This window comes from Camponotus vicinus, unplaced genomic scaffold (genome assembly GCF_025532165.1).
Source record: "Camponotus vicinus isolate PSW18456_S1 unplaced genomic scaffold, iyCamVici1.0 SCAF_8, whole genome shotgun sequence".
In the NCBI taxonomy this organism is placed as follows: domain Eukaryota; kingdom Metazoa; phylum Arthropoda; class Insecta; order Hymenoptera; family Formicidae; genus Camponotus; species Camponotus vicinus.
This window is the reverse complement of record NW_028141980.1, coordinates 18,879,015-18,904,333: the sequence shown is the minus strand read 5'-3', so window position 1 is coordinate 18,904,333 and position 25,319 is coordinate 18,879,015. Positions and strand designations below refer to the sequence as shown.

At 34.6% G+C, this 25,319-nt stretch overlaps 1 protein-coding gene across 1 annotated transcript in view; it reads right to left on the bottom strand.

The window, feature by feature from the left end:
- Window positions 1-25,319, bottom strand: part of Sifr (SIFamide receptor) — a 40,851-nt gene that overhangs the window by 10,715 nt on the left and 4,817 nt on the right. Inside the window, exon 2 of the mRNA XM_083105896.1 lies at window positions 2,750-2,849. Coding sequence (XP_082962022.1) covers window positions 2,750-2,849 — 100 coding nt within the window. The remainder of the gene's footprint in view (window positions 1-2,749; window positions 2,850-25,319) is intronic.

The window sequence follows — 25,319 nt, the reverse complement described above, 5'->3', positions numbered from 1 at the left end:
CACACATATATATACAGCAATTTTAAAAAATCATACTTTCTTTCTATTACGAAAATACATCAGCTATCAGGGCTCATGTATCAAGATAACTTTATATTAAATAATTATATAAAATATTTGCTATGTCTTTTCCTTTTTAAATAATCATGCATATCGAATCCTTGATAATAAAAGTAAATATTAAATATTGGCAAAGTAAATATTAAATATTAAAAATAAAAGTATAAAATTTAAATTGATATGTTTCATTCGTAACTCGAAATATTCATTTTAAGCTGCATTTTTAGCACTAATATTTTATTACGATATTTTATTACAATATTTGATTTTTGAAAATTTTCAAGGGTACGTAAATTTATATATCTCATTCCAATTATATAAATGTGGAATTGAATAAATATAGAGATTATTCCACGTTCGCGTAGCAAATCGAAATTTGAAATGACCGAAATCGCGCTAGTTTTGATTAAGTTTCGCAACCTCGAATTCGTCATCCTTTGCAATCTGAATTATTTATTTCTTCGAGCTCGTTGGAAGTTGAACACGGTGATCGGGACAATCACGGAGATTAGAACAGTTCCTGTCATTCGGCGTCAAGAGCGAGCGTCTGAAATTAGTGAGAGGAGCAATTTAATCCGCCCGACAGAGCTCGGGTGGTGCTCTTTCGGAGAGCGAATCAAACTTTTATCAATGAGAAATGTTACATAATTAATCGTGTCACGTTTTCCCCTTTTCGTGTCCGCTAAATTGGCGCCGGTTAGATAATGTCTCGGTGCGATATTACGACTTGGATTACGAATTACGTTCGAGAAATGCCTGACAAGTATATATCTATAATATAATATATCGAGCATATCGCGTATCAACGCTTCATCCGAGTCTTTTCCAGCGGATATACGTGAGATGCGATATGTAGGCGACATCAAATGCACAACTTTATCTATTAAGCATCGGCCGTCAATGTTCTAGGTAAATCACCAAGCGAACCATCATCCTCTTCGATCCTGCATTGGTTCTGATAGCGCAGTTAATTATCTGCTGCAAGAGAACCTTGTGCGCGCATGTGGTTGTGCAAATGCGATATTCCATAACACATATACACATATATATCCTGTATCATAACGAAGACGAAATCCATGCAAATTTTCAGCAAAACCTTGCTTTCATCTCGTTAAAAATTTCATCAGTGAAAATAGCGCTATGCTCGCGAATGAGACATACTTCTTCGCTCGTGGAATTTATCTCGTCAAATAAAACGAACACCTAATTTGGGATAATTTGCGACATGTGTGAATTTAATGCGAAATTCCATTCACGCATGTTCCTCCGATTTCAAGAGATTCGAGCCCCGGTTCTTCGTCCTGTCGTCCTTTTCCGTCGCGAAACGAGCAGCATATGGGACAGGAAGAAGATATATTTTCGGCCTGGCACTCCTGGCTGCGTCGTCCGCCAAGAGTGACGAGAGGGAGAGAAGATGCATTCGCGCACATGGTTGGGCGGAAAGACAATTCCACAAGTTCGGCACGATCCCTTTCGCCGAGCAATTCCCGGAAGATCGATCGTTCCCGAAGATCCTATAAAACTATTCCTAGGGGTTCGAGCGATGGAGGAGCCTCTCGTTCCTGCTCCAGTCTTGTAACGTGAAATTGATATCACGAGTCGTCGTTTGCTAAAATTCAGATGTGTCCTCATAAGTTTCGCTTCTTTAAGCTTTCTCATCCAATTTGTTACATTTTCAATCGGCAATAATAATTTTGTATTTTTATACATCATCGGAACTTTTAAGTCTGGGTTTCTGGGAGCCTCCGAGCCTTCTCAAAAGCTTCTCGTGCCCATTCAGTCGAGCAGGTGCATCTTTATGGCGCGTTGTGCGATAGCAATAATTTGCACCGTGAATGAAATACGAGATCTACATTTCATTTTCCGTAAGAGCAGAATCTCACGGCTATGAAGCCGCGAGCGTATTAGAGTCGATTTATACGCAAATACGCGTGATTTTCATATGAAATTAGTATAAAGATAAAATCATGCGTTATTGAGACTTAATAAAGTGTCTCTACGTAATAACGGCGTGCCAATAACACGGCATATATTACGATGTATCGTGCGGGACACACACTGAGACGTATTGTTGACTTTATTAACACCATATTATGCCGACAACGTACGTTACATTGCCGTTTATAATTCGATAATTATGATAGTATCGCGTTGCATTGCTGATGAGAAAATAATTGTGTCACGGTGGTGAGATCATGTGTTGCGAGGCTACTGTCGCAAGAAAATATTAGATTTCATCAGACATAAACATCTAATTTGTATATAATTATTTTTAATGAAATTTGCCGAAAGTATTTCAATAATAAAATGACAGAAAAGTTTTCCGTCCGCGTAATTGTGTATAATTGCCCGGGTTTAATTTGTGACTCTCGTATAACAGGTTTGCTCCTGAAAATTTTTATGGAAAATTGATTGTATAATTAATTCACTCCAATGATATAATAGCCTCGAATACATAGGCACGACCACTCTCATCTATTAAAGCTTAAGGCAATCTTAGTCGCCTTCAATGTGTCGCGGTTTCAGAAAGATTGTTGTAAACGGCACCGCCTCCAAATTAGCATATCGCATAAAAAATAAGGAAAAGGGATACAACCTAGACTAATGGAGGTCAACGTTATATGAGATACTCGCTTTCCCGCGTGTGTCACGCGGCGCGGATGTAAAAGGCGGGAGGAGTAACACGTACCTGTCTAAGGAAACCGCGACTAGGCTGTATACGGAGGCTGCCACAGAAACTCCCTGTATATAAGCGACTGCCTTGCACATAAACCATCCCAGGATCCATGCTGAAACAGAGAAGTTTATAATTTATCGTTTCGAGTATCTCAAACTCACGGCAGTCTCGCCGTGAAGGGCTTTTTAGCCCGGGCAACTTACGAGGGCCGAAATTCACTAGTAGGCAAAAAAACCAATGCAAAGTGTACAAAGAGCACTTGACGAAGATACCAATTATACCGCATTACAAACAAAGCAAAAATGCAGAAAGTTATGCGAAACATAAATTTACTTGAGCGTAGCGTAAAATTATTAACGTAAATAATTTTTTTTTAGGGAAACTGTGTGTACTACAAAAATCAATTTACTATTTTCACATAAACAAATTAATAAGCCATTTAAAACAATATTTTTGCGACAAGCGTCTCTTCAGATATTCTAAATTAGATTGATTTATAAAAATATGAATAATAAAATAAATAAAATACTATATCATTTAGCGATACGTATGAAGATAATTAGTATTTGTCGAATTCGCATTGTTTAAATTTATCTTTATTCTAATAATAAAATTTCTTTATTTAAGATATATATAAACTATAAAAAAAATATAAAAATATATAAAATATAAAAAATATAGAAATAATATACACATGTATGTTTATTTATAATATATATTTTATGTTATAGTATAAAATATAAATAATAAAACTGCTATATTTTATATTATGATATAAATAAATTAATATTACATTATAAACATACATGTTACATATATAATATTTTTCCAAAACGGAATAATATCTAAAAATGATAACTTTGCGCGAATATTGCATCGTTGTAATTTGTTCTTAATAAAAAAAAATGTATCAATTTTACTACACAACCTTTTCCTTCGAACTACTACATGTATTTTTAAAAGAAAAGTGATTACTCCTGCGAAAAAGCTCAAAGATAAGAAAGACTCGAAACAATTTTTCCAACTAGAATCATCGGTCATTGTCCGCGATTGATGTCACGGTAAATAATTAAAAGCGTTTAATAGCATAATAATAGGTAATGGAAAGTTTATCACGTTCTCAGAATAATACGTATTCAAGATTGTGTGGGAACGAGCGGAGAGGGAAATCCCTGTCGAAGGAAAGGTCGCTCGTACAAGCGTCGAGCGATGCCTACCGTGCAATATCATCGGGGTACAAACTGCGCGAAAAGGGGGTGTACATTTTATCTTTCATCAGACCCTAGTCCGTAAATTTCGCCAGTTGGCGGCGCCAGAGAATTTTCGCGAGAAAGTATTGCCGTTTTTCCAAGTTCCGAAAGAATCACACTATAAATTTTACAGAATAAAGAAGGAAACGGGATTCGCGACTCGAAGCTGCAGCTCGAGACTGTAAGAATGAATAGCACAAGGTGTAGCGGTAAAGTATCAAGATGAGTGTTCCCGGTGTTTCGAAAGCTCCCTGTTTATTGAATTCGATCGCTTTTTTTAATCGGACAACGACGACATCGACACGGTGGTTTGCTGATCGAATCAGGTTCGGTCCGCGTGTTATTCGACACCGTATAATATAAGTATTGTGTGTGTGCACGGAGAGTGAATGGTGTACGCAACGAGGTCGCATAGAAAGGAACCTCCCGTGTGCTATTGCAAGCCGATAATTACTTGTTCCATCGAATACATAATTCTTCGATATCGATAAAGCGAGTCACCGACTCGAGTGCATTAATACATCCACTTACAAGCTGCGAACTCAAAACTCGCTTCGAAATAAGGGTTCTATGCATATTAATGTTCGCAAGAAAAGGCGGTCACTTTTACAAATTAAAGGAATATAAATAATAAAATAATTATGTTTATCTACTCATTATTTATTTTTACTTTTTTATTACTGTATCAGATCAGGCAGACAGTTTAATGAAATTTTTATTGAAAGTTTAGCTGTTGAAGTATTTATATACAAAGTATTAATATTGACAGTTCTCAGCTATAAAATCATCTCAACTAGACGTGAAAATAAATTTCCGCAAACACGTTGAAATAAATTTTTTTCTACATATCCATATAATGACGACTCTGCATTTTATTGCATAAAAGTAATTAATTCTCGAGCAAGAGGAGCATTTTTTTACACATAACATTAAATCAAATATATTATGAATTCCAGAGATTTTTTAAGTGCATGCATGTGCAAATTTAAATAAAATTATCTCTCGTCTATGCAGGGTGTTTCTGAATTGAGTTAATTTAAAATATAAATTTAGCTTTATTCAAAATAAGAATAAGAAAGTTCCTCTCGAGATATGTTCACAAACATCGTGTTTGAAAGACATTACACGTCTCCTAACTTATCTTTGTAACACCATACATGTCAATTTCACAAAAAACCGCACAAAAATCTGGAAAATATCTTAAATAAATTTCTCGATTCCTTCAATGCTTCTGTGAACTAAATATAATTTTACACACTTTATATTCTAATAATAAACCCACTGATATAAATATGCGGACATAATATTCGTGTACAGTTTTTGTAATAAAAATGCTAATGCTGCCCTGCTTAATTCTTTATGAAGAGGATTTAATATTTTTCAATTCACACACAAGCATGTGTAACAATTACAGCTGTACGCCACTGACATATGAGAGAAAGATGTCAAGCTTGTTTTTGTGTTCAAGGCTTTGAATAAAATTTATAATCATTTTAAAATTTTCAAGTAATAAAGTAGTAGAAGTACATAATTATTTTATTTATTGCAACTTGATAATAATTTTATAAAATTTTACACTCAAAATGTTTGGGGTTGCACAGGCATATCTTTAGAGAACCTTTCTAATTTATTTTGAATTTCTAAATTCATACTTTAATCTTGAAAAGTATATTCTGTACATATATAATTTCATAAAGAATAAAAACAAGGTTGTACAGAGGAAATTAAGAGACTTTGAAAAGTTTTGAAATTCAATTTATCAATTCAATCTTCGGCTTCAAAGCTCGCGCAGCAAATTCGCTTTCATCGAATGTTGGTTCGATTTGCACGATATTCTCGGCCCAGTTATAACTTTTATGGTTACACACAATGAACGAGGGCCTTCAAAATGACGTCAAAATTCACCGTCAAAAATATCGCGGTCATTGTCGCGCTAATAAAGACTCGTGTCACGGCTGACGGAAGTTGGATCACGGTAGAAACGGGAGAAACTTTGACGGAGGTCCACTCGGAAGTCCTCTTACACATGGACGTCCCGTCTCTCCCGACGTGACATTCGAAAAGTTTTTCACTGAATAATGCGCGGACGTTTACGTGACTAGTGTGCCGGGGATACAAGTTTCCGGAACGAGAGTGGTCCGTGATTTCGAGATAAACGCGAAGGCGCGCGAGCTGGTTGGAGTTAAATCAACGTCTTTGTTTCTTCTCGGGTCCAAAACTTGGTACTTCTTTATTATCGGGGGAAGATTGCGCGTGCCGGGGCGAAAAGTGGACGTATCCGGAATGGAGGACATCGGGGTTCATATCAGGGTCGTCGATGCGCTCTAGCGTACAAGTAACTTGCAACAAAATGGAAAAGAGAGGTAGCCTCGCGCTACATATAACCATTTTATTAACCGTTTGCAGGTATGTAATTACATAATCGTCCCGCGCGCATGGTATTAGTATTTTCCTTTCTGTTCCATGGCAAGAAAGAGAGAGAGAGAGAGAGAAGTATCGATTGCGCCACTTTACAAAGGCTAATGCAAGTGGAGAACCAGTTTCATAACGCAACATGTAATAACGATTGATAATATTGATAAACACTCGGCCAACTTCGCGAAAAACGCGCACGTGTTATTTTTTCTTTTTTTTTCTTTCTTTTTTATTTCTTCAGCATCCGACACCGAGCAGATTTTCTCTCAACGGACAAGGCTACCGATAAGATTTTAACTAATGTTGCGTGACTACTTTATGAATATTTTTTTTTGACAATGCAAATTTATACTCTGCTCTCTCATTAAAGTCTAACTCTAACAAATGTGAAATGTCGTGTATTACATAGTCGCGAATTAAACGGTTTATTATTAATATTTTTCCCTTCCCACATTCATTTATATCGATAATGATAATATATAATTTTCTATTTTAAATTGTCATTTAAATTTTATAGTAATTTGTAGTTGATTATACTATATGAATTATATTAAATCATATTAAATTATATTGGAAACTGAGCCGATAATTAAAAAGAATAATATTTGATTTATTTTTGTCAGATTTACAATCTTTTTGTATGCTACATATTTTAGCCATTTCCCTATTTTTTTACAGACTTGTGCATCATGTTTATTTATCAAATATATATTATTAATACAAATAATTTACTGTTTCGAAAAACTGTTTTCATACAATAAAAAAATTGTGTATGTGTTCAGAAAAGTGATACATTTTAAATAAATAGGAAACAAAATATATGAAATTATCGCTATGAAATAAAGACAATTCACTTTGTGAAGGTTTTTCGTAATTTTGCAATTTCTATTAAAATAGTTTATCGAATTCATAATTCTATAATAATGCGAATATTATTATCATAAAACCGCTAATTGTATAATTTTATAAAAATTATGATTTCAAATAAAACTCGCATCAATTTTTCTTGCATGATCTATATATCCTCCTCAGCCCTTCAAAGCTCAAAAAGTCCTTTTTGTAATTACCATTTCACTGGAAGTCTATCGCGCAGGGAACCAAAAAAAACAACCATGTTTAAATGTAACTGTCTCTCGACAGAAGTTGGAGTTAATCTCGAAAATGTGCACTGTCGCGCGTTAATGACACTTTTTCCTTGGCGGCCTTGATTCGGCGCAAAAGAAATAGAAAAACGTCGCTCTTGATCGTCCAAAACAAGGTCTGATCGGATCGGTTTAGTAATAGCGTAAATTACCGCACAGTCACGTCTGATTTAAAAATGTCAAATTTTTACTTTATACACACGTGCCTACATATACATATAAGCGCAATGCACGTACAATATCTCTCTGCATATCACTTTCACTATCTACGGTCTGTTGGATAAGCTAATACGCTCTTTGCTAGGTATAATCTACACATCGGCGGAACAGCTGCTCCACACTACGTCACACTTATGCTTATATATATATCCTATTAATTTAGCCAGACAGAAAGAGTGGCCTACAATTTCCACAGCTGTTTAGTGTACTGGAGATATAGCATTACTGTGCACTAATATCTAATTACGAGATGGGATAATTAAATGGTAAAAGAGAGTCTGATTTTGTAGATTAATATACATATATATATTGCAGTTACTTCGAAGATACACATCTTCCGAATATATCTTAATCTCTCATTGAGATTCGATTATGCTAAAAGGAGGAATATTTTAAAAGAGCCTTTCATAAGTAAGAGAATATCTCTTAATTAAAATCAAATATATTCACTCTATAAAATTTTTTCAGAGCACCAACATTTCTAAAATTATATAAATAAAATAATGTACTGGGAATGAAAATGTCACGTCGATATTTATATCGATTAGTGAGATTCGAAATTTCATTTCACAGTTTAGATTGAGAATGGACAAATTTAAATGAAAACTAGATCATAGATTAATTTAAGATCCGAGTCATCGAGAATTCTTCTTTCAAAATTTTTCTTCTCTCCCAAAATAAAGTTTATATTACATGTGAGAGAATCATATGAAAGGTAACTTATTAAATTATGTAACAGAAATCCAAACTACTTTTAAAATATTAGATTTAGAATACTTTTTAAACACTTTTATTGATTTTAAAAAACTTGTTTGATAAAATTTATAATCGTCCTATCGACAAATCATCTTTTTCAAATAGATATTTCTTAGATGTAGATGCCTAATAGGTTTAAATCACAGGATTCTCAAAATTTATCCATAATTCTTTTTTCTAAAATAAATACTAAGTTTTTCAAAAGATAAAATTTTCTTGGAAATTCAGTTATTGTGCATTCTTTTCTGGATTATACAACTTCAACGTATAATATATATTCTAATCACGGGAATATTATATGAAGGGTATTCATTAATACCTTGTTGATTACGAGACTGCACGAAGAAGTAATCGTAAAGGCCGTGATGCTGCCACAGAGCGCCGAAGATGAGAGCGCGTCTTATGGGCTCGGATACGCGCTGACAGTGTCGTGGGCCACAACACGTTCTCGGACATATCGGAATCCTTCCTATATCGATGGGAGAATAAGAGAAAAGTACAGGGGGGACGTCGTGTAATTGCTGCGCCATGAATCAGCAGTTGACATCTCTGCGTCGCGTAAATTTCGCAATTTCGCTTCTCGCTCTGGCTATTTATCTTCTACGTTCCATTTCATCATGTAGAAACGGAGCCGAAATATTTCTCTCTCGATCATCTCTCTCGAATATACGCGAGAGGATATTACATATGAGTGTAATTTCAAAAATTTAGCACGAATAAAATCAGACAAAAAGAACGCACTTTATTAAAAACGCAATTTAAAAGATAGCATCATTCTTTTACTTTGATAACGTTAAGGTTCAGATGTATAAAATTCTGATTATGTCTTCGAATAATGTAAAATGATGTTATTATATACACTAATAATTTTGATGTACAGATATTATTATAATATTATATCTAAGGTATTGATTTCTGTTTAATACTTATGATTTATCGGAGGACGCTTTATCTCTTCAGTGTTCTCCGTTAAGTGATAGAAATGCGTACATCTATCTCGCTCTAAAATTTATGTATCTTGTAATGACACGGATCTCAAATTTATGTTGTCTTGTATGCTGTTAAATCCAGCTTCTTGGAAGACGATATACGAGGTTCATAATTTGTAGAGTTGTCGAACCATGGACTTATGAAACGCCTGGCTTCGATTCGCCTAATATTCGAACTCGGCGAAAAGAAGCATCCATCGTTCCTCGATAAGAATGAAAGGAAGCGAAAAAACTGATTGTACAATTCATATGTGTGTGTGTGTGTGTGTAATATATATATATATACATCGACATGAAGCTTCGTCGAAAACGAAAAGAGAGGAAAATGAGAAGGATTGAAATTTTCGCAATTCGGAACAGCGAGTCTCGGGCAAAAAATCTCCCTTCTCCTTCGCCGTCAAATATACATAGTTCGGAAGCAGCGGAAGCGCATTGCAATAAGACCTTGCGCACCGAGTGCGGATAACGTCTTAGATTTTACTGTTTGCCAGAGACATTTCGTTGTAAAAGTTCCGCGTCGAAATTCCTCGCGCGTGAATTACCCAGCAACTTCTTTCGGGGCTCTATAAATGTTACGCATGAAGCTATAAAAAGATTGTTATCGGTATAATGGCCGGAGAATTCTTATTAATTCCGCGTGTTTTACTCTGTTTCGGATAGAATTCAAGTGAGAATGGACAGGCGTGAAAGGACAAGCGCTATTCAGATTACGAATACTGCGGAAATGTTGAATTGTGACACTATTTTCGCAATCCAAACGAGTATGATATAAAATTCCTCTTTGATTTTAATTTTAGTAAACTATTAAAATTTTAGTGCACACAAGCTTAGAAACGAAAATTTTTATACAACAACAAAGATGGGTGTGTCATTGAATTTTTACTCTACGCTGCATGAGTAATTAAAAACGAGGAATTTTTCGATATTTTCGAGAAACAGCTGTCAAACATTGTAGCTATTTTATTGCGCTTTTCAGTTTATGAATAATCATGACGAGAGAGCTGAGCATCATGATTATTTAAATAGCAAAAATAATAAATAAATAAGTGCATGTGGGTATGTGTACGTGTAATGTGTCTAAAGCTCTTTAATTTCACGGTACATCATACGTCAATAATAAAGATAATTTTTTATGCAAGGTTGTAAAATAATGAATAAACTTGAAATTTTATAATTTGGGTATCGTAAAATTATATACATACATTATTTATTTAAATTTATATATACATGTATAATTTAAAAAAAGAGCATTTGGCACTGTATAATAAAAGAGTTATTTTTAATTATTTTTTTATTATTTAATCTATCTTTCATACAAAAATTCTGATATCAAAAAGAATTTTATTTAAAAACAAAAACTGTGTAATATATACATATATCACAGAATGTATCGAATATATTATGAAATTTGCAAGAAAAATTTCCAGATGGATAATTTTTAACAAATAAAATTAATATGTGTGTGTGTGTATGTGTACATGTCATTAAAAATAATTAATTAAAAGTAAATAAATTTAATCCAAGAAATCTTGCAAGCGCGTATGAACATCCTGCTCCTATTGATACGTTTTGTTTATTAAGCTTTGTTACAGGACGAAAGTATTTTCGTATCTGCATTTTGGCTATCACGTTGACTGCGACGGTAGTCAATCTTCGCGACATCAACCGTGTAATTTCAATCGAGAAGCCGTGACCTCGTCGAAGCACGATATCAGCATATCCTGGGTCCGAGAGTTACCTTTTCCGAACCGGAAAAATCACAGAGATTGATTCGCGCCGTGTCGGGCAACGTCCGCTTATCTTATCGATTCCTCTAGAGAGAACTTTCAAACAGATTAGGTCACTAGAAAATACACTTTGCCGCGTCCTACTTGAGCGAGCAGAGGTGAGAAAGGGACGAGCGAAGAAACCAGAGTAAATTAATGTGTCGCGTGACAATCAGGAGTTCTTAGATCGATCTCAACTGCACGTATGTATGTATACGACTTTGTTTTCGTATGTCGCGATAATATCTGGAACGGGCTCCATCGTACTATTACCTTAAATCACGCGTATTGCCCGGTGGACATAGAAACTATTATCGAAAATTTATTATCATAGAAAATTGTACAAGTATAAGATAATGAGAATACTATATATCTATCACATACCATCTATCATATGCACTTTGGATCTTAATGAGCGAAATTGTATTTAATGACATAGCAAGAGATGCTTCGCGTCTGACGAAAGTTTACAATCGTTTTCAGATTTTGAAAATTTCTTAAAGTCGAACATATATCTATATATCGTTTAGAAAACGATATAGAAATATATGTTCGACTTTAAAATAGATAGATATATAGATAGATAGATAGGTAGAGAGAGAGAGAGAGAGAGAGAGAGAGAGAGAGAGTATTATTGTATCGTAATCGCGATAAGATATAATAAATATGTAATGTATTATACTTAATGCATTTTATTTGTACCTATATTGCATTTTTCAATAAATATATCAGAGATAAAAGAATAAAAATAAAAAGAAATTTACGGAAATTTAAAAATTAAAAATTTATGGAAAAGGATAAATATCATAATGACAGGATTGCAGCAACCGTTATTAATATTGCAACTTGCTTGTATCAACTTTTTTGTAACAAAGTTTATTGATAGAAAAAATGCCAAGATCAGACATTGAGCTAAACACGTACTGTCTGAGCTTATACGCCAAATTCATCTCTTCCAAAGTTCATTAAGCAAGATGTTATAGGAAAAGAAAGAAAGAGAGAAAAGAGACCGAAGTCAAAAGTATAAAAGAAGAAAGAGTTAAGGCCAATAGACAAATAAATCGCGAATAAATCCAGTAAATAATTTAATATACTTTATCTCACGAAAAATAACATAAATTTTCCCTTGATGAAAATTTCTTTAAATTGCATGGACTTATACGTTTTCTTTTTCCACGCCTGTCATATAAACTGTCAACTGAATGCTACACTTTATCAGAATGAATCTAATTTTATTTGAATCTTCTCTTCTTACTTATCCTGTTGTTATATTTTCTAATCCTGATTTCAGAGATAAAGGATGGAGAAAAATTTTCTTTTATCTACGTTTCATTATTTTCTATATCTCATAACATTTTTACGCATCAATCCAATGTATGTTTGTGTATGCGCGCATATTGAACAATGTTTCTAATTTTTTTTCTATGATGGTGAATGTGAAATTTATTACATGTATCCATTTCGTCCAAAAATATATTTATACAGAATATTAAATTTTTTTGATGGAATTTGGGATGAGAAAATGGTATGTTATTTTTTGTTTGCTAAAAAACACGAGCCTTTATAGTATATCGAATGTCGTGAATGGAAATTTAAATGTCTGCCTGTAAAGAAGTTGGTTTATGGTATTAGTTTCTGACGTTATTCTTCTTTCTTCTATAATAATGCGATCTAAAAAGTTTATATGTTAATTAAGGCAATAATACTCTTTAATTTGCATGTAAATTAAAATTGCAATTTCATTTTTCAAACTCAATTTTACATATACAATTTGTTATAGTAAACTTTCTATATTTTTATTTCTGCGTTTTTTGATGAATATATCGGTTTTGAAGGGTCCAATTCTTTAGATTTAAATTTTTATCCTGTTAAAAAAGCTATTTGCACATGAAAGTTTGGAAGATTAAATCTACTACATATAATACATACAATACAATGACAATCTTTGATCAAATTTATATCTTTGGATATAAATTTTTATCCTAAATTTTTAACGCTATTTAAATAAAGAGATATATACAGATTTTCCAATATATCTCTCTTCTATTTTTTTATAACAGTTTCAAGATGTATTTTATTATAGTAAGTAAAATAATATTTATATTTTAAGCAAATTATGAAGAATATAATTTTCCATGTGTCATTTATACATTTTTATAGTTTACGATAAAATTCTTTTGAAACAGATTATAATAGAATTCGGGTTGTATTTTTATCATGAATTTACTTGGCGCGTATCTCTCTAAATTTGCGTTTTTTAAATCGTTTTTTTAGCTTATTATGCTCCAGGAAATTTTTCTCTAAAAAAGATACGCGCCGTGGAGTTGTTATCCGGAGTCGCAGCGTGGTTATCGGATTGCCGCGCGTACAGGTGCAGGAGATGAATTATATTATTATACATGTTTTCATATAAAGTAGCATAATAATGGATAATAGTATTTATAGGACACAAGATAGATATCCTTAATATGTCGGAGGAAAGAGATTTATTTCATTATAATTATTCAAGAACCATTGGCGCTTGAATATTTTTGGAAAATCAAGAGTATCTTGATTAAAAGTATTTTGATTTAAATTATTTTCGTTAATATAATGCTATATTGAAAATTTCTCTATCATATTATATAAAGCTTATGTCGATTGATATTAAATTGTTGAAGCATTTCGCAAACTCTCCGACAGAAATCTCATAGAAATAACAACGAGAGATGCAAGCGTAAGAACAGGAAGAGAGACAGGAAGAAGGAAACGAATGGACATTCATCGGACTTTCAGATGGTCCCATTCAGATCCGTCGCTATTATATGCAGCTGACGAATTTTATTATAATATATTATATCGCAAAGCATCCTCGGCAGTTTGAGGGACCGCTTGTCGAGGAATCATTGATGTAGAAAAGGTACCAATCAATAAATTTGTGTGTCTACAGGAAATACCGATAATATTTAATGAACATTTAAAGCTTGAAACTACCAAAAAAACTTATTGTTAGTCAATTAATTAATACAATTTATTCCAAAATAATTTTAAAAGGCTTAGAAAGTTGTCCTTTTCAAAAGTATTTTTCTTTCTACCCGAAAAAAGAGAGAAAGAGATAATTGCATTCAATTTTAGCTACTCAAAAGTTTGAAGTATATAGTCGTTCAAAGCGACGAAAGTCAGCTGGTATTAAATAACGGCATAGCAAGGGACGATGCATCTATAAAAAAATGCATGAATAACGAACGAAGCCTCGCGCTCTCTCGATGGTGGATCCGAACGTAGGGCTCTGATCTAGATACGCGAGCGCGCGGGTTCGATGGTGCGGTAGCCTCTATGTAGGACAACCCGGTGTTGTATAGCCCCGTCGGCCGCGTACTGCGACTGCGTGAGACCTCTCCTCGGGACACTGCCCCGGTTTCGAATACCTTCAAGGTCTCCCGCTGGCGCGGCACCGCGACGCGATCCCTTCTCGCCCGCCGATGCCAGGTGCTATAGGAAAACGGTAGCATCGCTCAGCCGGGTTAATCGAGTTTTCCACCACCCGAGTTTCTCGATATTTTCCGGGGTGACGTGAACGACGAAGTGGCCGTCCGCGATGTTGAATAAAAAATGTTGTATTCACGCGTGATTGACGGAAAATCACTACGAGAGCTGATTATTGTATAGATGAGGACTGGGCAGCATTGTTTTTACAATTTAGACTGATTTCAAATATATGCATATTTTAATCTTCGGTGCTTTTCTACCCCCTTTTTCCTCGGATAAATCCTTTTAATCTAGAACGTCGATGTATCTTTAGTGAAAGTCTAATTGGACGTTTTGTCTATCATCTTTTTCCAGTATGGATATATAATATTTAATTGAATTTACGTATAAAAATTTTGAATATCTCCATCTCTGTCCTTAATGTCAGAAAATCATCCTGACGCCAACTATGCATTTAATGTGCAACTTTAGGGCTTTTCATCGGCTTCACCTCTCGCATGCTGCGAACCAACTCCAATCTGGCCTTCGCTAGGTGCACGCATCCTCGATTACAATGCCGTATCACTTATTCCCGGTTTATCGCCGGGTCACCAATTCCTACGTGTTCATTATTCCTAACCCAGAATCAATTACAGTTGAACTACATAGATGTGTGTGCGATTTTTTTAAAATTAATTAATAAGAATTTCTCTTTTAGACAAAGTCTCCCGAATCACTCCACCTGCACACATCGAGTCAGAATTTCGCGCGGGGGAGGGAAATAGGGGGAACAAGGATAGGGTATGCGAAGCAAACGAGAGAGGTAGTGACCTAGTACAAGTGGCCGAGATGCATGACCCGAATACCGGCGCTGTACAGGTGTGCGCTGGTGGTGTGTCCCATTGGCCTCTACCCTCTTCGAGGCTTCAAAGTGGCTTCGAACACGCCATCCCGAGGTCGAAAAAAAAATCCCGAGGGAGATGCGCGAAGACAGAATGCTGTCTCGATCCTTATCGTGCGATATCGGTAATAAAAGATTCTATCCCGGCTGTTAGGCACGAAAGAAAGTTGGTATAAAGTTAGCCCTCGATGATGAGAACGGCTCGGGTCTTTATCCTTGATCGAATAGTCTATTATGTAACTGAAACAGTTCATCAAGATTATAGCGGCCGGCTATAATCTCAACGACAATACACGAACGGATAGATCTATTATATTGTACATGTCTCTGTTTGTGACATCGATACTCAAGATACATGAGAATAAACCGATTGTTTTATTAATATCACTAATCGTTCCTTATATTCCTATCTCTCTCTTGCATCAACGTATAAAGTGTTGGAAAATAATAAATTTAAATTTTTTAGTCCTAATTTTTTTCGAGAAAGCGAGAGAAGAAGGTCACTTTAAAACTTGCAAAATTCTACTCTTTTTCAATTATCGAGAAACCAATAATTTTCGACCAATATTTGACCGAAATTAAAATTGTCTTCTCGCGTTCAAGGTCTCGAAATATAATTATATAATTTATTGTTTGCGTAGTGAGTTGGTAATAAGAAAAACTGACCGATTTACATTACGCATGTTACATCCGTAAAATTCCTTCCGAAATTCTTCCCCAATTGAGAAGTCCACCGGCGCCGCTATCGCGATTACAGTACCGGCTTGATTTATGTTCGTCCTTGGCAAACACAACAAATCCACGAGCGCGTCTCTCGCGATGAATTTTCGGATAATAGCTGCCGCAAAGTCGGTATCGCGCAAGTTGCGGTCGTCGAAACAACGGCATTCGAACGACACTAAGACTGACATCAGCGTGAAAGTCGCTCGGCAAAGCGCACTCGGATGCGTCTCCACGTGTGCCTTTGGTTCTCTCGTAGAACGTGAATTAGTGCTTTCATCCAAAATATACGGTGGAAGAAGGCGGAGCGCGTTCGACGTGACAGAGCAGGACGGGAAATTTGCGGCTTACGATCGTAAAACACGACGGAATACCTTGCACGAAATTGCAACCCGAAATCTCGATCTGAAGCTCCAAAGACTATCAACGGAGAAAGAGAGAGAAAGAGACATTGCGCGAAAGACATCGGCTTCGCCCATCGTAACGATCCAAGTCTACGATATATATGTCATTGTAGTAGCTCATCTCTCTCTCTCTCTCTTTCTGTAAAACTCTATCCTCTTCAATGGGACAACTTTTAAATGAAGATAGGGAGTTATTAAAGTTCTTTGAAATGTTTGGCCTTTTTACGAGAAACTCGCTCTCTTCAACCCACGCTCTCGAAAATCTTATTAAAGCACTTGGCCGTAATACGACGTGCGGATTACATCTGTCAACTGTCAGTTACGATGATACAGTGTAAATCGCGCTATATAATGATTTCACGGATTTAAATATGCGTTATTTCAATTCTTAAAAAGAGAAATGGATTCTCCCACGCGATTACGGTACAAATCGAGTAAATTTATTATCGTAACGATGATTATCGCATGAAATATTGTACATACATACATGTGTGGTGTCCAGTACGAAATAAGTGCTAACGCGGTAACTTTGCTTTACGTCGGCAAGAACGTTCGAGTGCGGATATATACGTTAGACAATAAAAATTAATAGACTGCTACGTATACACGTGCACCTGTACCTGTCTGTACTATCGAGACCGCAAACCGTGCAGATATCCGCTCGTCTGTGACCCAAATACGTAATTATCTTTTCGCGTGGCACGACCTTGGACAGACCAAGTCTAAACTGGGCCATGTCTCTGTATCTGACCAGGTTCACTTGCGACGAGTCACCTGTTCGATCGTCCGCGGCTTTCCACCGCGAAAGTTCAAGGAACCCGAGAATGAAGGATACAATTCCTTCAAGATCGATCTAGTTCGCGCTAAATAAAAATAAACGCATTCGATGTTCAAGAAAAGAAATATATATGTTTTCGAGTAATAATTCAAGTGATTCGAGATGACGTTTGAGAATGATGGGAGAATCATGGGCAAACATGTCCGGGAAGAAAAAGGCGAGGGAGGTAAATTGAAATATCGCCGTTTGTAGACTCCATCGGGAACAAAAGAAGGTACGCCGCCGGCTAATCATCCTCAGGTAAACTCGCGGCCGGCCCGGCGATCACCCCTCTCCTTCACCGCCACCCGTTCCAACCCTCCGTCAACTGGGACGCCGACCTAGTTAGTTCACCTGTAGACACACGGTGCCAACACACCCAGATGCAGGTCTGCCGGCGCAAAACATACCACTCTGGTAGATATACGCACGCATATGTACTTTTCCGTTGCGGCGCACGCGGAAAATCTTCCGTCCGACAAAAAGCACCGCAAACTCTTCCTTTTCACGGGTGTGGATGCACAATTTCATTTTCAACACAGGCAATTATTTTCGATTATTTTTTGGACCAATAGCATTTTTTCGTGTCCACGTCTCATTCAGAGATATTATTACTTAGTTTAATAAAAAAAAACTCGAAAATGAAATATAGAAAAAGAATAATTATTTCATATAAGATTTTTATGCTCACTCAATAATTTTTTTCGAAAAAATTTAGATTAAAGTTTTGATTAAAGTGAGCTATTTTGATATAATTTTTTAGTTTTGATATAAGATACAATATATATGTGCTATAATCAAGATAAAAATGTAACATATTTAAAACGTAATAATATTTCTTCCAATCCAAAAGAATTTAAAAGGAATTTATTACCAAGATTAAAGTTAATAAGATTATTGTAAGCAAATAATGAATTTAATACACTGCAAAAAAATTGTAATTAATTATTTATTCTATTCTTTTATATTCCTCAATTTTAACATTAGATTCTATTTAACAACCTGTGAAGTATTTCTGTACATAAATTTTTTCAAAAGTTTATTCTTACTAAATTTGTAAAGCATTTTTAATTTGTTTTAACATTGAATCTGTATATTCATTGAATTGAAAACCATTAAATTTGAATGAACAATTGAAAGGTATATGTATATCTCAATAGATACAATATTTAATTACAAAAGTCTTATTATTCTTTATTAAAATTTTAAACATTAATAGAAAATTTATATAAAAATTAATAAATTAATTTTCTAACAATATAGTTAACTTTGAATAAAAAATAGAATACATCAAAATAACCATTTTGCAACTATAAACTTTATAAAATTGTGACGTGATACAATTTAGAGGTCGGAATTCTCAAAGTATTTTCATAGTATTATTTAAAAAGAGCATTATTTCTGGTTGAATTAAATCATTAAAAAGTGACCGAGATAACTCGACCGATCGTGCCAAATTAATCGACAAAATAATTCTCATGAAGCAACCTCTATTATTTTAAAAGACGAGGTCGCGTCTTTGAAAATGGTGATGGTTTCGAGAAAAATCGAAAATCATATTCGTTGGATGCACCGCGGCGTACGATACGCAAAGTAGAAAAGAATAAACGTCGGAGAGGGTGAAACGATGAGTCGCTAACGGGGTCGAAGCCGAGGGGGTTGGAGTTTGATCGGCCGATGTAGGCCAGGCGAGAGTGTTGGCCCCTCTCTTGCCTTGACACGAATACAGGTTATACGGATGTCGGTTTGGGTCGGATTATCGGTGTGCTGCGCTTTTGAAATTCTACGAAGCGATGGACATACGCAAGATGAATTCAAAAGGACAGGACACGCGGTCCGATCGGACCGGTAAATTCAAAGGATAGACACATCATCCGGAAGAGAACGAAAAATTGTTCCTGCGCGAGATCCTTCTTCTTAAGGACCGCCTTGAGCCGGCTTGCTTTCTCGAATTAACTTCCCCGGATCCTTGGATTCTCGACGTAAGATTAAAGAGAGTATTATCGTGGAGCTCCGCTGTACTTTATACCGCGCTGTAGAATTAGCAGCGGAGGATTAACAGATGAGTTTTCTAGAACCGACCGAAGCTCGCTTTCGTCTAACTTTATACAATTTTGGCACGAGCTACACCGAGATCGGCTTCTTTCCAATTTTCAAACATTGAAGTGCGAATTTACGAGTTTGCATATATTGTGGCTTCCATGGAATGGTAAATCTGCAAGTTATACAAATAATTTACATACAGTCGAGATGATTTCTCTTTCTCTCTCTTTCTCTCTCTTTTATGTAATCTATTTCATGGTATCGTGTACACATGAGATTATCGACTCCATTTATATAACTCGACGTATATAAAGCGTCTCAAAAGATATACAGGATCTCTCAGAGAGTTTCTAATCTTAATTTTAAAATCAGATTCTTCGCTGAATTCGAGATTCCTTTACGGAAAATTTAGTCGGACATTGCATATGGCACGATAAATGATTTTTCTTACAAAATTTAATTCAATTATCTTTAAGTGTGTGCTCTCAAAATATAAATTTTACTATTTAGTTTTAGTAACCAAATTTTGAATTTAAAAAATTTAAAAATTTTAAAAAATATAAGAAAGTATTTCTAACATTTATTAAAAGTCAAATTGACCTAAATCTCATTTTGCGACGAATCTATCGTTTCCAATTTCGCCTGCAAAATGTATTAATATTTTAACATTTCAAATTAAGGACAAATCGAAATTTTAAATTGTTTCAAAAATCTGTCTTTAAAATTACAATCGAGATATTTCGCAATTATATTTTACAAGATGCAAGATGACGAATCCGACAACACGCAACCGCAAATGTATACAATTGACATGCGAAAAAAGGCGTTGCAAATTTACATTGTACGAAATTGAATAAAGTCGACTTAAAAATTTCCATCTATAATGTATTCCTCGTTCTATCGAGAACATATGTCGAATCGCACGAGGCGCCATATTAGCCTCAGATGTGTTTTATGTCAATGTGACATTGCGTATTGTCCGCTTAATAGCGCGTCTGTAATTATATCGCGTCTTGATGGCGACATTCGCTGCTCGCACATTCGATTATAAGATGAAACCAGTTGTGTACACGTCGGATCTATGTGTTCCAGCTGAAGAAACATCGTGACATTATTTTTCATTTCTTACGAAACTGCACTCACTCAATCGGAAATTGCACTAAGATCGCGACTTCTTTTTGCGCGCGTAAGAGAAAAAAAATAGAAGAAAAAACAATATATAAATCAATTTTTTTTCTCCATTCTGATACATAATCTTTCTTGTTAAACAAATATATATAAATGTTAAATTAACATTCAAATTAATTAACACAACGGAGAAATCAAATGAGAATAATAATTATATTTCGTACAGCGAATTCTCTTCTTTATCTCAATTCAATATCTCCTCTTGCACGAATCTCGATTTATTGAATAGTTTCTACGGAAAATTAATTTTAACTCGTTTAGAAGACAGACGAGTCTATAATGAAAATGTCGATGAAGATGTTTGTGCAATAAATATCTCAACCTAATTTTAGAATTTGATTTATTAACAATATAAAATATATATAATAAAAATTGATTTTATATCGTTTAAAAATAGACGAACCGATAAAAGATGGGAATAACAGTTTTGTACATGTCGAATATAAATCTTTCTCGCGATTCAACTTTATAGCCTCACTCGATTTATTAATAGTATAACTTATGTCGAGCTAATTTTGTTCTCTCTAGTGTGCGCTCTATCGTGCAAATACAAATGTGAGTACTTGATATAATTTAAACTTACATATAGAACTTTTCATGTGCACTCTATCGACAAATATAGCTAACAGTTACATCATAGACTGGAGAAATAGACAATCGCGCATAGCGACAATGAGGTCTGCAAACAGCGAGAAAATGTCCGGTAAATAAGCAAGCAAAGTTGGTCGACGATCGAGAAACTTTAGAAACTATGCTTTAATCGATAACACAGTAGCACCTGATATTAATCGAATTATCAGTAAAACAATTTTGCTGCATCGAAATGTATTTCTTCCGCAAATACTGTAAATGTATCGAAACGTAAAAAAAACTATAATTACGGTGGATAAACTAATTATGTGATTGTCAGTCTATTTTCGATCGCCAATGTTTATTGTATTTGCTATTTTTGAAATAATTGTTTGAAATAAGCATCTTTCAATTTAGCGGTTATGTGAAACATACGTATATTTCAAAACTAAGGCAAAAATAATTGTCTATAAATATTATATAGGCTTTTCTCTTGCCTAAATTGCAATATTATTTTTAAATTTTATTTTAGATTTTTACTTTGATTGATAAACAATTAATAAAAAAATACATTCATTTTATAAATAGTTGATAATATTTTATTAAAAAGAAACATTGACGTCCCGATATATCTATTATTGAAAAATTTAATATTTAAAATAATTAATTTGTGAAATTTTATATGATTTATTATCTATATTTAAATTTAAAATATGTGGGAGAGTTTTAATTATCATTGTTCGTTTTAATTAATCGATATCATGAAAATAAATTATATTATTTATTATAAAAAGAAAACTTTGTGCGTGATTTAAATAATAAAATAAGCTATGATAAAATTTTTATTGACGATCATTTTTATAGATTTTATATTAATTGATAAAAAATCAATTATTGATTATAATATATATGTATATTTTTAAGATTTATATTTATATTTATATTATTTTAAAATTTTACAAATTTTCCACACACACTTTTTTTCTTTCGTATACTCGCAAACTCAAGATTGAAGTAACCTATTTTTTCGTACTTTTAAAGTTCGATTTCTGTCTCCGTTTTCTTTCGTTGCCTTATACATATATAATTGAAGTAACCCCGTTTTCCCTTACAAATCCATAATTGAAATAATCTATTTTTAGTGTTTCCACGATCGCGGGTAGCTTCTTAAGCATTCCATGTGCGGAAACGAAGGCTTCGAACGAGAGCGTGTCACGCGGATTTTCTTCAAGTGATACACCAATAAACGGTAAAAGTTGCTAATAATTGTGCGTCGTTCGAGAGAGAAAGGGATAGGGCGCGAAAACATTGTCTAGGGGGAGGGTCGGGTGCGAAAGAAAGAAAGAAAGAATCGTATCGGAAGCCGGCGAGCCATCGAGTTCCACTTTCCGAGCTCGGGGTGAGCGAGTCCCGATGGGTGCAGGTGGAGGGTGCGGGAGGCGGTCACTTCGGGGCGTTCACCCTGCACCACACATACATGACCATCGTACTCGATACACCCGTTTACCGCATTTCCGTGTGTATATATATGTATATATATGTATATGGCACTACGACTATTTAGAACGCCGTGCTCCGACAACATTCGCGAAATGCCTCTCCGCCCTTTGTGGTCGCCAACCGTACAAAACCGGACTCGGTACGGTGTTTTACGATATAATCTCGGATGAGAAAAATAGAGAGTGTAGTGGCTGCGCAGGCATCAACGATACTTTTTGAGCAATACTATTTGAAAAAAAATTTCACATTTAATCCATATATAATATATATACAATATGTAATATATTTGTGTATAATATATACAATTATATATGGATATTTTTTTTCATCTTTAAAATTTCAATTTTTAACTTTAAAAAAAAATACGGAAATTAACGTTTTAATTATCTTTCGATTATTTTTATTATTTTTTCTGTATATAGATGTGGAATTTACAAGAATAGAAAAGCATATACATGGATATATGTTTTTCTATTCTTGTAAATTCCACATCTATATGCAGAAAAAATAATAAAATTTATACATATTTTATTATTATTTTATACATAATTATTATACATTTGATTCCGTTATGGATTTTTTATCCCGGATATATCTAAATTTTCGAAGATTTCACGAAAATTTATGGTTACATCTCGCGCGTCAATACTTGAGAATCAATCAATATGACTGAGGAATTAAAAGAGGTAGATTAGAAGGGGAAGGAGGGAAACTGCACAAAAGCAATAATTGATTTTCGCAACATCGTGAAGTGTCACTGTATATCGTTTCACAGAAATCGAATGAAATTTATGCCAATGAATTTCCATGACCGTGATTTACCGGTTCGACGAAGGACCTTAAATCTAATCGCATGTTGCGGCCGTTCACCGGGACCGAAGAACGTTTCACCGGTGCAACCACTAAGAAGGCGAGCCTTGATTAACGACGGTACAGTTTTGTATCGCCATTTTATTAGAACAATTTGTAACTCGGGGCTCTCTAAGAGAGAAAGAGAAAGAGAGAGAAGAGACGAAGAGCATGTCGAAGAAAACACTTGTCACTTTGCATCTACCTCGGAGAAACGGCTCGCTTCGAATACCCTATTAAAACAATTGTCGTTCTCTCTCTCTCTCTCCCTCTCTCTCTCTCTCTCTCCTCCCCCTGTTCCTCTTTACCACGACTCAAAGCATAATTAATGGCGCTTCCATTACAAAATTAATGTTGTGGCACCCAATTTACTTATGTCTACCCTAGGACGAGCCCAAAGCGATTTGCGAGACCAAGACTCTCTTTCGTGAAAGTCAGCCAGCAAAAGCGTACATTCTTATCATACTCATGAAAGTACAAATATATAGTATCCCAAATTTCTAAAAGGCAATGTATTAGCCAAACAACTCTCAAAAGTCGTATATTAATGAATATCAGATGGAAAAAATACAATTTTTCAAATAATTTTTTTCATAAAATATTAAGTTTTCCTAAAAATATAATTTATATTAAATACAATTTACTTAAATATAATCATGTTGTAGGCCGCATTATCATGAAAGAATTAATGAGCGTTGCAATAGAATTAATCAGAAGAAGAAAGAAAAAAATCATGTCGAAATAAAATGCTACAACTTTTTCGATCGAGCAAACCTTATTCACTTTCCACCAATCTGCAAACTTCTGTCAGTGTATACGATTATGTTTACGTGTCGGATGCGCTCTCCGAATGCGAATAATTCGATTTATCGTGTCGTTTAATTCAGAATCGCGAGATCGCTGTCGCTTTCCATGTCAAAGCGAATGAGAACGCACGCATGTATACGTCAACGTACATAAATATTTTACGTATATCATAAACGTATCATAAACGTTCACTAAATGTACATCTTAAAGGTGTTTTTGAGTGAAATGAGAATACGACGTATTTAAATATTCGCGTAACAAATAGACAAGTGTGTAAATAATACGCAGTTGGCGACAAAAATATTTGAAAGAGTTGTAACCTTTATCTTTATTTCGAAACAAGCAGTCAGGAATCATTAACAGTCATTAATGTCATCGTTAATTCCTTTCTGTATGCAGAGTAATTTATAAACGCGCGGTAGAATTTCAGGAGGTAAATGTACACAAAAAGTAAAACAAGTAAAATAATGTTATTTGAACATGGATCGTACATACCATAGGTTCCGAGTTATGGAAGATTAAAGGGGCTTAAAATGCTCTCGAAACGTCCGCCTTGTGTTTCAACATACATTACGGCACGCCTTAATATTGAGTCCCTGGCTCGTTGGAAAATACCAGACGTCGTTCGAATTGCTTCGAATCTATTTCGTATCTTTTCTTAGTTCAGGTCGCAAACATTATTGATTTGTGTAACATGTATAATGGATTTTAAATAACCCAAAAAAAAAAAGAAAGTCTAATTTGAAACGTGAAATCATGTTATGGATACATCCCGCCCTAGCCATCGATCTAGGAAAAA